Source organism: Salvelinus sp. IW2-2015, linkage group LG15 (assembly GCF_002910315.2).
Source record: "Salvelinus sp. IW2-2015 linkage group LG15, ASM291031v2, whole genome shotgun sequence".
Lineage (NCBI taxonomy): Eukaryota > Metazoa > Chordata > Actinopteri > Salmoniformes > Salmonidae > Salvelinus > Salvelinus sp. IW2-2015.
This window is the reverse complement of record NC_036855.1, coordinates 27329176-27346144: the sequence shown is the minus strand read 5'-3', so window position 1 is coordinate 27346144 and position 16969 is coordinate 27329176. Positions and strand designations below refer to the sequence as shown.

Sequence of the window (16969 nt, the reverse complement as noted above, 5' to 3'; positions counted from 1 at the left end):
TAGATGTCAACCGTCTTTAGAAATTGTTTCATGCTTGTTTTTTGAAAACTGAATTCGTATTCTTTCGAAGTGTCCCTCAGAAGGACTTTAGTCTTTTGGCGCGCGTGAATGAGAGCACGCTCCTTGTTCTATTTCTCCGGTATTGAACACAGTATATTCCGATTATTTACATATTAGTGTACCTGAGGTTGGATTAGAAACGTTGTTTGAATTGTTTGGACGAAGTTTACAGGTACATTTTTAGATTCCTTTGTAGGCACGTTGGCGAGTTTGATTCAGAAATCCACCTGTTCCAACGCGCCAAATAAACTGACATTTTTGGGATATAAAGAAGGACTTTATCGAACAAAACGACCATTCATTGTGTAACTTGGGACCCTTTGGATTGCAAAAAGATGAAGATCTTCAAAGGAAAGTGATTTATTTTATCGCTAATTTTGAGTTTTGTGACACCTGTGCAGGTTATGAATTCATGTTAATGCTGGAAGTGGGGGAGGCGCTGTCCTCAGACGATCAAATGCTATGCTTTCGCCGTAAAGCCTATTGTAAATCGGACAAAGCGGTTGGATTAACAAGATTCTAAGCAAAAGAATGGTGTATAACACTTGTATTTTTATGAATGTTTAATATTACTACTTTTGTATTTTGCGTTCTGCAATTTCACCGGATGTTGTCGAGGTGGGACGCTAGCGTCCCAATGATCCGAAAGAAGTTAAGCAAAGAGGCACTGAGTTTGAAGGTAGGCCTTGAAATACATCCACAGGTACATCTCCAATTGACTCAAATTATGTCAATTAGCCCATCAGAAGCTTCTAAAGCCATGACATCGTTTTCTGGAATTTTCCAAGCGGTTCAAAGGCACAGTCAACTTAGTGTATATAAACTTCTGACCCACTGGAATTGTGATACAGTGAATTATAAGTGAAATAATCTGTCTGTAAACAATTGTTGGAAAAAGTACTTGTGTCATGCACAAAGTAGATGTCCTAACCGACTTGCCAAAACTATAGTTTGTTAACAAGAAATTTGTAGAGTGGTTGAAAAATGAACTTTAATGACTCCAACCTAAGTGTATGTAAACTTCCGACTTCAACTGTACGTACAGTTGATTACTCCCCCTTGGGCCAATCAGTGTAATAACATTTGTTTTAAACTGACCTCTATAGCAAGACACATCATTCACATAAACGTTGTCAAAATCGGGCCAGCGGTGTCTGAATATCGAGTGGGTTAGCTAGACTCATATCCCTGAGCATGTGTGCCAAATTTTAGCACTCTGCGTCAAACAGATTCAAAGACAAACATGTGCCCGTTATAGCACCACCTTGTGGCCGATATGAATGTTCTTGCATATGTAGAGTGTTGACAGTGTTTGCAACAAACTGTTACCATACGAATATACTGTAATTGACTGATTTATATGCCAGACCAAGCCCACGTGAATGTTTATTGGTCAATATCAACCATGTTGTTTTATGTATTAGTCTGGAAAATGTTGCGTTGAGACCTTTGTCCACAGATGCAACATATTAAGTTTTATGCAGATTGGTCATTCGGTGCCAGAAGAGTAGCATTTTAAGTGTTTTTCACAAAATTTTAAATGGCAGAAAATCGATCATAGCAGACCTTATGGATCCCTGAAGCGAATTTGACCCTTGTGAGGAGAGGGACCCGTATACTGAATTCGAAGACTTTAGGTCAAATGGGGTGAGGGGCATGACCTTTCAAAGTTAGCATTTTCAATCTTGTTATAGCACCACCATCTGGCTAATCAGCATAATTATCTAACTGCCGGATCTCTATGACAAGACGCAACATTCATCCAAAATCGGGCCAGTGCTGTCTGAGATATCGCGTGTGACTAACATGTGAACGGACGAAGAGACGGAGACAGATCCACAGTCCCCTCCCCGATTTAATTGTGGGGGGCACAACAGAGCAAGAAAAAGAAACAGGGTAAGTTGAAGTGAAAGAGAGGAGCATTCAGGSTCAGTCAGTAACAAAGCCCTCCAGCCTCTGAAACTGCACTTCCTGGAGTGAAACAATGTGGTTGTTTGTATACAGCTGCATGGAGCACAGGTCCAACAATAGTGTTTACAACTCCCCAGCCACTTTTTCCTGTCATTGTTACTGTCAGACCTGTGGCCAGGCTAAACAACATATTGCCTACTGCTCTCTGGGACAAAAGGAGACAACCCACACCAGTCCACATTAGCCTAAACTAAACTGTTTAGCCAAGCGCTACTAAAGTAATTGTATGTATACAATATGTACTATGCGCCATAAGCCTCCCCTCCCCTCTCATGTTATGTTATGTTGTGTGTGATACTAGTGGCACGGAGGGTATTTTTGCATGTTTGATTAGACAGCTCTTTATGCTTCTTTAGCTAAGTTAGTCAAAATATAATTTAGGCTTAAATAAATTATCAAAGATCAGTCAAAATGGAAGACAAACACTTTTTATTCCAAAGTTCTATAGTTGATAGGCCCATTTCTTGCCCAACTTATAAAAACTTAACTAAAACTTAATTGATGAAGTGAAGGGTACTAAGGGTAAAAAAAAGAAGACTCCATATCAAAAAACCCACATCATGTGCAAGCTGACAGACTGTTTACTCAGCACTACAGGTACAAAGTCCCCCTTTACCACAGGGGGGTGTGTGTGGTTTTGTGTGTGAGACAGAGAGTGGGTGTGTCTCCCGGCTGACAGCCTATGAGTCTGTAAAGGAATGTCTAGGCTTATGCCTAGCCTATATCAGCAGCTATGTGCCGTACAAGGCTGGTACCAGTGCAGTGTTATCACTGCACTACAGTTTTGGTTAAACAGACTGAGGTAGGCATACATTCTGTAAATGAATGTCTAACGTCTGGTCATTGTTAGTAAGCCCTTTTGCAAGGCTGTTACGGTAAACTATGGTTGTAACGTGTGAGGCACAGGGCAGGTGTGAGGCACAATACCACTGTATTATCTTAGTTATCATACCTGTAAACAACATTAACCTCATTTACCAGAGAAGACAAAAGCAGCATTGTTTAGTTGTTATAATCAAGACATTCTCCTGGGTGTGGTTGATGGGCCGATTAGACTGGGGCTGCATGCCTACCCTGTGCCTGTGACTCCTGACCCTAGAATGGAGGCAGAGCAGAGCATGGTTACAGGCCCTAATCCCGCTGCCCGACTCAGTCACTAATAGCCTGATTAGCAGGCAGAACCCTAATCCTAGATGACAGGCTTCCCAGAATAGAGGCTTTACCAGTGATGAAGGAGAGAGATGGGAAATCAGCCGTGCTTCCAAGAGAAACACCACAGGAAGGTGTGTGTGTGTGGGAAAGAGGTATGTCCTGCTACCAGGTTGGGGAGTAACGGATTACCCCCAAAAAACTGCAATCCGGTACCAACAAAAATATTGTACTCCGATAAGCAAAAAAAAAACTTGACACCTTGGTTCTCTCAATAATTCAAATCAGTACCAAAAAAAAGCTGCACAGATTTTTTWAATTTAACCTTTATTAAAAGTTGGTTCCGCCTAATCGAGTCTGACCACAAGTCAGAGACCACTAACACACCAAATGTGTTTGATGGATTGTGGGAAGAGCAGGAATAGGCTTTTGTAGTCTACAGTCCAAGCCATGTCTTCCAATGGTGCGACTGCTGTCGGCATTCAAAGAAAATCAAACATAAATAAACGCTTGGCGGTAAGGACGACAGCAGTTGTGTAGCCTACTACGGCTGATACAGATATCATAAATGTTTTATATCTACATAGTGCATTGATGTGAATCATACTGCTGCTCTCTCATTTAGCTATTTGTGCCTTACAAATTGTGGTCGTTGTGGAAGGCTGTTCACAAATGTACAATGCATTCGGAAAGTATTCAGACCCCTTGACTTTTTCCACATTTTGTTATGTTAAGGCCTTGTTCTAAAACTGATTAAATTGTTGTTGTTTTTTCTCATCAATCTACACACAATACCGAATAATGATAAAGCAAAAACAAGTTACACATTTTTMAAAATGTATAAAAAAAAAACTGAAATATCACATTTACATAAGTATTCAGACCCTTTACTCAGTACTTTGTTGAAGCACCTTTGGCAACGATTACAGCCTCGAGTCTTTTGGGTATGACGCTACAAGCTTGGCAACACCTGCATTTGGAGAGTTTCTCCCATTCTTCTCTGTAGATCCTCTCAAGCTCTGTTCATCTTTCCCGACTAGTCTCCCAGTCCCTGCCGCTGAAAAAACATCCCCACAGCATAACTTTACAGTAGGAACGGTGATAGGTTTCCTCCAGAAGTGACGCTTGGAATTCAGGCCAAAGATTTCAACCTTGGTTTCATCAGACCAAAGAAATTTGTGTCTCATGGTCTGAAAGTCCTTTAGGTGCCTTTTGGCAAACTCCAAGCGGGCTGTCATCTGGCCACTCTACCATAAAGGCCTTTTTGGTGGAGTGCTGCAGAGATGGTTGTCCTTCTGGAAGGTTCTCCCATCTACATAGAGAAACTCTGGAGCTCTGTCAGAGTGACCATCGGGTTCTTGGTCACCTCCCTGGCCAAAGCCCTTCTTCCCCAATTGCTCAGTTTGCAAGATGGACAGCTCTAGGTAGCATCTTGGTGGTTCCAAACTTTTTCCATTTAAGAATGATGGAGGCCACAGTGTTCTTGGGGACCTTCAATGCTGCAGAAATTTTTGTACCTCAACACAATCCTGTCTCGGAGCTCTATGGACAATTCCGTTGACCTCATGGCTTGGTTTTAGCTCTGACCTTATATAGAGGTTGATCGATTATGATTTTTCAACGCCGATACCGATTATTGGAGGACCAAAAAAAAAAGCCCATACCGATTAAAATCGGCCAATTTTATTTATTTATTTGTAATAATGACAATTACAACAATACTGAATGAACACTTATTTTAACTTAATATAATACATCAATAAAATCAATTTAGCCTCAAATATATAATGAGACATGTTCAATTTGGTTTAAATAATGCATAAACAAAGTGTTGGAGAAGAAAGTAAAAGTGCAATATGTGCCATGTAAGAAAGCTAACGTTTAAGTTACTTGCTCAGAACATGAGCACAGATGAAAGCTGGTGGTTCCTTTTAAGATGAGTCTTCAATATTCCCAGGTAAGAAGTTTTAGGTTGTAGTTATTATAGGAATTATAGGACTATTTCTCTCTATACCATTTGTATTTCATATACCTTTGACTATTGGATGTTCTTATAGGCACTTTAGTATTGCCAGTGTAACAGTATAGCTTCCATCCCTCTCCTCGCCCCTACCTGGGCTCGAACCAGGAACACAACGACAACAGCCACCCTCGAAGCATCGTTACACGTCGCTCCACAAAAGCCGCGGCCCTTGCAGAGCAAGGGCAACAACTACTTCAAGGTCTCAGAGCGAGTGCCGTCACCGATTGAAACGCTATTAGCGCGCACCCCGCTAACTAGCTAGCCATTTCACATTGGTTACACCAGCCTAATCTCGGAAGTTGATAGGCTTGAAGTCATAAACAGCTCAATGCTTGAAGCACAGCGAAGAGCTGCTAGCAAACGCACGAAAGTGCTGTTTGAATGAATGCTTACGAGCCTGCTGCTGCCTACTACCGCTCAGTCAGACTGCTCTATCAAATATCAAATCATAGACTTAATTATAACATAATAACACACAGAAATACGAGCCTTAGATCATTAATATGGTCAAATCCGGAAACTAGCATTTTGAAAACAAAATGTTTATTCTTTCAGTGAAATACGGAACCGTTCCGTATTTTATCTAACGGGTGGCATCCATAAATCCAAATATTCCTGTTACATTGCACAACCTTCAATGTTATGTCATAATTACATAAAATTCTGGCAAATTAGTTCGCAACGAGCCAGGCGGCCCAAACTATTGCATATACCCTGACTCTGCGTGCAATGAACGCCAGAGAAGTGACACAATTTCCCTAGTTTAATATTGCCTGCTAACCTGGATTTCTTTTAACTAAATATGCAGGTTTAAAAAAAAAAAATACTTGTGTATTGATTTTAAGAAAGGCAATGATGTTTATGGTTAGGTACATTCGTGCAACGATTGTGCTTTTTTTCGCAAATGCGCTTTTGTTAAATCATCCCCCGTTTGGCGAAATTGGCTGTCTTTGTTAGGAACAAATGGTCTTCACACAGTTCGCAACGAGCCAGGTGGCCCAAACTGCTGCATATACCCTGACTCTGCTTGCACAGAATGCAAGAGAAGTGACACAATTTCCCTAGTTAAAATAAATTCATGTTAGCAGGCAATATTAACTAAATATGCAGGTTTAAAAATATATACCTCTGTATTGATTTTAAGAAAGGCGTTAGGTACACATACACATTGGTGCAACGACAGTGCTTTTTTCGCGAATGCGCTTGTTAAATCACCCGTTTGGCTAAGTAGGCTATGATTCAATGATAAATGAACAGGCATTGCTTATATGCAACGTAGGACAAGCTAGATAAACTAGTAATATCAACCATGTGTAGTTAACTAGTTAACTAATGTTAAGATTGATTGTTTTTTTTATAAGATACATTTAATGCTAGCTAGCACCTTACCTCCTTGCTGCACTCGCATAACAGGTAGTCAAGCCTGCCACACAGTCTCCTTGGAGTGCAATGTAATCAGCCATGATCAGTGTCCAAAAATGCCGATTACCGATTGTTATGAAAACTTGAAAATCGGCCCTAATTAAATCGGCCATTCTGATTAATCGGTCAACCTCTAATATAGACAGGTGTGTGCCTTTCCCAATCATGTCCAATCAATTGAATTTACAACAGGTGGACTACAATCAGGTTGTAGAAACAGCTCAAGGATGATCAATGGAACAGGATGTACCGGAGCTCAATTTCGAGTATCACAGCAAAGGGTCTGAATACTTATGTAAATAAGATATGTTTTTTGATAAAATGTCTAAAAACCTGTTTTCGCTTTGTCCTTATGGGGTATTGTGTGTAGATTGATAGGGAAAATGTACTTCTATTTTAGAAAAATGCTGTAACATAAAATGTGGAAGGGAAGGGGTCTGATTGCGCTGTATGTGTATTTTAGCCCACTAGGTATAAAGCTAACATTTGGTTGTTTTTTTAATGACCCCTTTATGTATATATATAAAAAGTAAAAATACAATTTAAAAAAGGAATTTGGCCTTTACTACTACAGCCCATAGAAACGCATTGAGTAACATTAATAAATGGCAAAAAATATATATATATATATGGTTTTGTAGTGTCTGTCCTATATCTAGACGATAAGAAAGTGCAGGACATTTTTGGGACACATATTTAACCTCTTATTTTTGTTGGCATAAAACTACCTCCATACATCCATTTGTTTGTATGGGATTCCTTCAGACACGTCCCGTGACACTTGGGGGTTACAGAAGAAAATGAAGAACACCATCGTGTTCATTAGAGGATTTTTTAAATAATGTTACATAGATTGAAGCACGGGTGCGTCAATAGACTTATAATTACAGTGGCAAGAAAAAGTATGTGAAACCTTTGGAATTACCTGGATTCCTGCATAAATTGGTCATCAAATTTGATCTGATCGTCATCTAAGCTTAAACTAATAACACACAAATTATTGTATTTTTCTTGTCTATATTGAATACATCATTTAAACATTCACAGTGTAGGTTGGAAAAAGTATGTGAACCACTAGGCTAATGACTTCTCCAAAAGCTAATTGGAGTCCGGAGTCAGCTAACCTGTAGTCCAATCAATGAGACAAGATTGGAGATGTTGGTAAGAACTGCCTTGCCCTATAAAAAACAATGACAAAATTTGAGTTTACTATTCACAAGAAGCATTGCCTGATGTGAACCTTGCCTCGAACATAATAGATCTCAGAAGACCTAATATTAAGAATTGTTGACTTGCATAAAGCTGGAAAGGGTTACAAAAATAGCTCTAAAAGCCTTGATGTTCATCAGTCAGTCGGTAAGACAAATTGTCTATAAAAATTTAGAAAGTTCAGCATTGTTGCTACTCTCCTTAGGAGTGGCCGTCCTGCAAGGATGACTGCAAGAGCACAGCGCGGAATGCTCAATGAGGTTAAGAAAAATCCTAGTGTCAGCTAAAGACTTACAGAAATCTCTGGAACATGCTAACATCTCTGTTGACGAGTCTACGATACGTAAAACACTAAACAAGAATGGTGTTCATGGGAGGACACCACGGAAGAAGCCACTGCTGTCAAAAAATATCTTTTCTGCACGTCTGAAGTTTGCAAAAGTGTACCTGGATATTCCCAGCGCTACTGGCAAAATATTCTGTGGACAGATGAAACTACAGTTGAGTTGTTTGGAAGGAACACACAACACTATCTGTGGAGAAAACAATGCACAGCACAACATCAAAACCTAATCCCAATTGTAAAGTATGGTGGAGGGAACATCATGGTTTGGGGCTGCTTTGCTGCCTTAGTACCTGGACAACTTGCTATTGTTAACGGAAAAATATATTCCCAAGTTTATCAAGACATTTTGCAGGAGAATGTAAGGCTATCTGTCCGCCAATTGAAGCTCAACAGAAGTTGGGTGATGCAACAGGACCATGACCCAAAACAAATTAGCTTCAACAGAATGGCTTCAACAGAAGAAAATACGCCTTCTGGAGAGTCCTGACCTCAAACTGATTGAGATGCTGTGGCATGACCTCAAGAGAGCAGTTCACACCAGAAATCCAAATATTGCATGAAACATGAAGATCAGATCAAATTTGATGACCAATTTATGCAGAAATCCAGGTATTTCCAAAGGGTTCACATACTTTCTTGCCACTGTAAACAGCTGCAAATTATCAAGATATCATGGTGTCACCAACAAAAACATAAATAGGCCTATACGAAATGCGAAGAATTTTTCACACGCAAATAGCACTTTCGGGTAGTGTGCGAAGCATGCCATTTCATGGGAGCAGCATCTCTTTTTCAACTCAAAGCAATGGCCCAATCATTCATCTATGACAACACAATCATAAACAGAGTAGACTATAGGCTAATAAATCCTTAGTTTATGCCCAGGTAAAACAATTTAGATAATCTATATTTCCAAGTCATATTCTTGAAGATCAAGGGGTATTAAATTAATTGGAATGACTTAGGCTTGGAGTATTTGGAAATAGCCAAGGGATGGTTTTTCCAATACAGTCAATAGTAAAAACTATTTATTTGAAGTTCTTAGAAATTTAATATTTGTAGCTACTTTAAGTAAATACATGCAATCAACTTGTGAAATATGTTAGAAGATAGCGTTCATTTCACCGGTCACACTATTTTTCATTATGAAGCTTACCATTAGTAGCCAGTCATGTGGTGTTTGTTTACAAGCAAACAACAACGGGAGACCGGAGCCTTGTGAGTCACTCACTGTTGTGCAGCACGCGCCAAGTGATCTAGTTACAGTATGGAATTCACAACTAAATCTCTCATAACTATTAAGTTTAGTTCTAAAATGTGCTAAATGCTCTGCAGTTGTGCATTCAGTTGACTAATTTAGTAGCTAGTTAGCCATCTAGTTAGCTTCTTCCAAAATCAAGCCTCGCTTGCCAGTAACAGCAGAGAATCCCCTCCTGGATCAAGAGCCTTGCTGTCTAATACTTGTTTTGTGCATCCAGCCAACTGTGAGTAGCATTTTGGAGTTACTTGTATAATGTTAAGAACTGGGATGTCTGTCCTGAAAATACAGTGCCTTTGGAAAGTATTCAGACCACTTGACTTCTTCCACATTTTTGTTGCGCTACAGCCTTATTACAAAATTGACTAAAAACACAATACCCCATAATGACAAAGCAAATTTTTATTGCAAATACATTTTTATAAAAAATAAAAAACGGAAATATTACATTTACATAAGTATTCAGACCCTTTATTCGGGTACTTTGTTGAAGCCCCTTTGGCAGCGTTTACAGCCTCGAGTCTTCTTGGGTATGACGCTACAAGCTTGGCACATCTGTATTTGGGGAGTTTCTCCCATCCTCTCAAGCTCTGTCAGGTTGGATGGGGAGTGTCACTACACAGCTATTTTCAAGTCTCTCCAGAGATGTTAGATCAGGTTTAAGTCCGGGCTCTGGCTGGGCAGGGACATTCAGAGACTTGTCTAAGCTGTGTGCTTAGGGTTGTTGTCTTGTTGGAAGGTGAACCTTCTCCCCAGTCTGAGAACCTGAGAGCTCTGGAGCAAGTTTCCATTAAGGATCTCTGTACTATGTGCCGTTCATCTTTGCCTCAATCCTGACTAGTCTCCCAGTCCCTGCCATTGAAAAACATCCCCACAGCATGATGCTGCCACCACCATGCTTCACTGTAGGGATGGTGCCAGGTTTCCTCCAGGCGTGACGCTTGGCATTCAGGCCAAAGAGTTCAATCTTGGTTCATCAGACCAGAGAATCTTGTGTCTCATGATCTGAGAGTCTTTAGGTACCTTTTGGCAAACTCAATCATTTAAGAATGGAGGCCACTGTGTTCTTGGGGATCTTCAGTGCTGCAGACATTTGTTGTACCCTTCCCCAGATCTGTGCCTTGACACAATCCTGTCTTGGAGCTCTACGGACAATTCCGTCAACCTCATGGCTTGGTCTTTGCTCTGATATGCACTGTCAACTGTGGGACCTTATATAGGCAGGTGTGGGCCTTTCCAAATCATGTCCAATCAATTGAATTTACCACAGGTGTACTCCAATCAAGTTGTACAAACATCAAGGATGAGCGATGGAAATAGGATGCACCAGAACCTCAATTTCACCTCTCATAGCAAAAGGGTCTGAATACTTGTTTTCACTTTGTCATTATAGGGTAGTGTGTGTAGATTGCTGAGGATTTTTATTTATTTAATCAATTTTAGAATAAGTCTAACTTAACAAAAAGTGGAAAAAGTCAAGTGGCCTCAATACTTTCCGAAGGCACTGTAGTTTAGGTCAGAGACTGTATAAAATGTTTGCAATACACTCGTTGGCATTTAGTAAGCATTCTCTATGGGAGTTTACATGTACTTGTTAGCATGGCTAACCTTCGGATTACAAAGGCTCAGTGGGATTTGAAAATAGTTCCCCTTGTGTTCAGTGCCGGTATTACCGAATATTCCAGTATGGCACAAGGTCAGTATCAAAGTATGACAATAAGGATATCGCCCAAGACTAGAATGATTTAGGTTTTTAATATACATTTAAAAAATAGCCTAATCGTATTATCTTTAGTAGAAAGCAATGGATTAGAAGAAGCATAACCAACCCACAAAGTAAAATGCAACATCCAATTATTGCCAGCTATGTCAACTTTTAATATTGATTAATCTTGCAATAGATGTCATTCAATTGGTAATATTAATTTGTGTCTTCTTAAAATACCTTTTTAAAAAAGGCAAGTTACACCACTTTTCAACCTCATTTTCATTATCTCCAGCACAATACCAGTTTCATCATAGGTGAAATTGGGGCATTTCTACGTTTTGTATTAGTTTAAAAGGTCTAGCCGATGACATCACCAAAAGTGAAAATAGGGATTTTAAAACAATGAGATTCTCGGTGATGTGGGGAGCAAGAAAATACCCTCCCTCTGGCTAGAAACTAATTGCAGGTTTTGAAAACCACTGTTATTCTTACTTTTAATCCTACCCTGTGATGTCACAGAGAAGCATTCTTTAGGACCTTTCTCTTATCTTTTTTAACCACAGATCATAGAAATGTGTATTTTTCACATATGTAGACACTGGTATTGTGCTGGAGATAATGAATGAGGTTGAAAAGCAGCGATTCCCCTTTAAGGGGAAAGTAATCTAAAAGTTACGTTAATGGTTACAATTTTGGAAAGGTAACCAGTAACTGTAACTGATTACATTTAGAAAGTAACCTACCCAACCCTGCCTGCTATTGTCTAGATGGGTGGTGAGAGGGCTGTCTCTTCCAGGTTAACAGGACAGAGTAGTTTGTCAACAGACTCCATATTACACTTTGACAAAGACACAGATCCATGACACCAATAAAGTTACAAATGATTCCACTACAGATGTAGGATCTTAATTTGAGAAAGTTTGCTACAGCAGAAAAATAATCCTGCAGCAAAAGGAAATGTGAATTATTATATGGGTTATGAATGGACATTTTTGTAGGGGCTGATACTTTTTCATAAGGAAAAAAGTAGAACTTCAGAAGCCTTTTTAAACCTTAAATACACAACTTTTACATTTCCTGCATTGCAGGAAAGTTCTCCAGCAACAGGGTGTTCAAATTAAGATACTACATATGCACCAATTCTCTGTTCTCTACCAAATCAAAGTCCACATTCTGCAGTCAAACTTGAATCCAAAATCTCACCAGGGGGCCAATGCAGAGTCATACCAGTGCACAGCAAACTCTGACCTCAACACATATAGGCTAGAAGTGTTCAAACCACCCACTGGTTGGTGATATAACCATGGTACAGATATAGCAGCTTGGATTTTGGTATGATTATTCTGGGTTGCTTGCAGAGGTGTGGTGGGGAAGTTCTAAAAAAAAAGCACGCCAGAACACGAGGGGACGCTTCCTGTTAGGTGCCTTCACACAGAGGACAGGAAGTGGTTCAGTATCAGGTACACTCAAAGCTCTCAGGAAAAGTCTGTTGTTTTTTCACAACCAATCAAAWTTTTTTCATCAACCAATATTTTATTACTGTATGTCATCAACCAACTGTATTAAGAATCCTTCACACTAAACTTTTTTTTATATACACTACCGTTCAAAAGTTTGGGGTCACTTAGAAATGTCCTTGTTTTTGAAAGAATAKCACATTTTTTGTCCATTAAAATAACATCAAAATGATTAGAAATACAGTGTAGACTTTGTTAATGTTGTAAATGACTATTGTAGTTGGAAACGGCAGATTTTTTATGGAATATCTACATAGGCGTACAGAGGCCCATTATCAGCAACCATCACTCCTGTGTTCCAATGGCACCTTGTGTTAGCTAATCCAAGTAAAACATTTTAAAAGGCTAATTGATAATTAGAAAACCCTTTTGCAAATATGTTTGCACAGCTGTCAACTGTTGTTCTGATTAAAGCAGCAATAAAACTGGCCTTCTTTAGACTAGTTGAGTATCTGAAGCATAAGCATTTGTGGGTTCGTTTACAGGCTCAAAATGTCCAGAAACAAAGCACTTTCTTCTGAAACTCGTCAGTCTATTCTTGTTCTGAGAAATTAAGGCTATTCCATGCGAGAAATTGCCAAGAAACTGAAGATCTCATAAAACGCTGTGTACTACTCCCTTCACAGAACAGCGCAAACTGGCTCTAACCAGAATAGAAAGAGTGGGAGGCCCCGGTGCACAACTGAGCAAGAGGACAAGAACATTAGTGTCAAGTTTGAGAAACAGACGCCTCACAAGTCCTCAACTGGCAGCTTCATTAAATAGTACCCGCAAAACACCAGTCTCAACGTCAACAGTGAAGAGGCGACTCTGGGATGCTGGCCTTCTAGGCAGAGTTGCAAAGAAAAAGCCACATCTCAAACTGGCCAATAACTAGAAAAGATTAAGATGGGCAAAAGAACACAGACACTGGACAGAGGAAGATTGGAAAAATGTGTTATGGACAGACAAATCTAAGTTTGAGGTGTTCCGGTCACAAAGAAGAACATTCGTGAGACACAGAATAAATGAAAAGATGCTGGAGGAGTGCTTGACGCCATCTGTCAAGCACGGTGGAGGCAATGTGATGGTCTGGGGGTGCTTTGGTGGTGGTAAAGTGGGAGATTTGTAAAGGGTAAAAGGGATCTTGAAGAAGGAAGGCTAATACTCCATTTTGCAACACCAAGCCATACTCTGTGGACGGCACTTAATTGGAGCCAATTTCCTCCTACAACAGGACAATGACCCAAAGCACAGCTCCATATTATGCAAGAACTATTTAGGGAAGAAGCAGTCAGCTGGTATTCTGTCTATAATGGAGTGGCAAGCACAGTCACCGGATCTCAACCCTATTGAGAAGTGCCCATCATGGAAGCATGGGGTGAAATCTCTTCAGATTACCTCAACAAATTGACAACTAGAATGCCAAAGGTCTGCAAGGCTGTAATTGCTGCAAATGGAGGATTATTTTACAAAAGCAAAGTTTGAAGGACACAATTATTATTTAAATTAAAAATCATTATTTGTAACCTTGTCAACATCTTGACTATATTTCCTACACACACTACAGTGGTGGCCCCATGTTGACATTGTGGGCTGTAAAGTGTGAATGAGATTACAATAGCTGTCCTCTTATGCATCTCAAGCATGAACATTCATTCTTCCTTTAGTCCAATGGGAACCAAGCTCTGTCAGTTAGTTTACCTGAATCCCCAGCAGAATCAGTAGTTATCAGCAGGAGCGCTAGTCTGTCTTTTGAGTCATATACTCAACTGCTTATCACACACTACAATGAGCCGCATTACAGTCTGCTGTCATCTGAAGAGAGCAGACATGCACACCAAAAAGCCACTCAATATATCACAATCTACTGCCCCTTCTCATGTCATGCCTCATGACTCTCCTCCCCCTACTCCTCCTCTCTTACTGTTTGGCCTCCTCCAGGTGACAGAGGTACTCGTAGGCAATGTTCTGTCGTCTCCTCTCGTCCATCTCCTCCGCCGAGATCCTCTCATCGTCCTGAATGGCTGCAGACAGAAACAAAACATGAACCAACTAATTTACAGATGCACATGGGCCAGTGGGGAGAGGATTGTCTGGTGTTTTACCTCATAAATTGTTGGGTTTGACATAAACAAAAAATCCTRGACAACATATGATCCTTTCTTTAAAAAAATTAAATAATCAAAAACCTGCCTAGTAGTATGATACTTGGGACAGTATTACTTTGCTTTATAACACACAGTAARATTCCAAAGAGAGGTCTGCATTACTTGACCTTCTCCTCCTACAACCTCAGTATTCAGACAGAGCTTACATTAAATCACATGGTCTACTGGGTCTCTCTGAGAGCTGTATGTGAACAGAGGAGTTAGTAGGCAGCCTGAGAGCCATTTAAAACAGGCAGTCGGAGGAATTCAGAGGAGCAAGTGATTCAGCTGAGTTGACATTTACCTGCCCACTAATGAGATCCCCTCCCCCTGATGCTCCTAAACTCTGCTTAATCCAATCAAATCCCTTTATTTCTGGCTGAATGGAACACACTGATTGGAACATTGCCTCTAGTTTTATCTTATCTTGATTATTGCCCAGTCATATGTTCAGGTGCTGCAAATAGGACCTAGAAAAACTGCAGCTGGCCCAGAACAGAGCGACACGTCTTGCTCTTCACTGAAATCAGAAGGCTAATATCTCTTGATTAAAGGCATTACACTTCTTTCTCTAAGAATGACATTAATGTGTTGAAAATTCCCAATTGTTTGCAGTCAACTTACACACAGCTCTGACACACACACTTATCCCACTAGGCATGTAATCAGGGGTCTTTTCAAAGTCCTCAAATCCTAGTGCTGAGCGACTTGTGCTTTTTGAGGTCGGTTCAGTTTCGATAATAAAAATACACTATGCATTATGTGGGTTGAATGCTATAACACAGAATAAAACAATTAATGAAAGTCCAATGATGGTAATGACTGCTTTTCACAAATAAACCATCAGTTATTCACAGTACTTTAATAAAATATTTCAGTTGTGTATTACATTTGTTTTATTTGACTATAATTTTCATCTCTACTCATCTCTATAGAGCTGCTGCCTATGCTGTCTGACAAATATCACCATTTTAGTAGTTCTTCAAAGTAAATAAGGCCTACCATTATGACTGCTGAATACCAATACCTGATGAAGCGACTGCTCTCTATGTATCCCCTCTTGATCACGCATTCTTGTCTCTTACGTAGCAGGCGTAAAGGAAACAGACCGGACAAGTCGCCACGCAATGGATTATGGTCATTGTACTTTACACATTTTCTGCAACATTGGCTTGTTGGAAACTACAACTCCCTACTACATCGCACAGTTCGGGCATGATCCGATTTATCTCTCGAGAAACTGCAGCGCACCATTGAGCTCACAGAAAAAAACAGAACGAAATGCAATTCAAATAATTGAACCTTCGTTGGTCAATTAGTTGTTTAAAAAAAAGAGAAAAATAACCAACATTTTAGTTATGCAGAATAAATGCCAGAAAACGTACAGTATTATATAGAGCCATGATTGCATGGAACTCCCATCTCCTTTCCAAATGAACAGCAAACCTGTTTTTTTTTWAAACATAAAGCAACACCTCACAGCACAACGCCTAGATATGTATGTAGTTATGTCCTTGAGCTGTTCTTGTCTATTAATGTTCTGTGTCAAATCAAATCGTATTGGTCACATCCACATGGATAGCAGATGTTATTGCGAGTGTAGCGAAATGCTTGAGCTTCTAGTTCCGAAAGTGCAGCAAAATCTAACATGTAATATAACAATTCCAACAACAACTACCTGATACCCACAGCAACTACCTAGGAAGTTGTGGACCCCAGGAAGTGTAGCTCCGGCTTTCACAACAGCTAATGGGGATCCTAATAAAACACCAAATACCGTCCAGCCCCTGAGATTGGGCCTCATAACAGGGAGGATTGGACTGGTTGGCCCAAGTGGCAGTTACTGAGGCTGTACAGTACATGGAGAGTGTGAGGTGAGTATATACACATGTATTCTACATCTGATGAGTGCATGTCTATGCTGCAACTCAGTCTGTAGAATGCGTGTAGTGGGTGACTATGTAGTAGATAGACCATTATTAAAAGGGCTTAACTGGTTAAATCTGCAGAATGATTAGACCAAAGTTACTGGGGCGACTGACTGAAAGTACCCTCAAAACTAGAGGTCGACCGATTAATCGGAATGGCTGATTAATTAGGGCCGATTAAGTTTTCATAAATCGGTAATCGGCATTTTTGGACACCGATTGTGGCCTATTTTTTATTTATTTTTATTA

At 39.9% G+C, this 16969-nt stretch overlaps 1 protein-coding gene across 1 annotated transcript in view; it reads right to left on the bottom strand.

Annotated features, from left to right (window-relative positions):
• The window catches only part of LOC111973658 (ras GTPase-activating-like protein IQGAP2), an 89236-nt gene that overhangs the window by 64703 nt on the left and 7564 nt on the right, over positions 1–16969 (bottom strand). The window contains exon 2 of the mRNA XM_024001024.2: positions 14570–14669. Coding sequence (XP_023856792.1) covers positions 14570–14669 — 100 coding nt within the window. The remainder of the gene's footprint in view (positions 1–14569; positions 14670–16969) is intronic.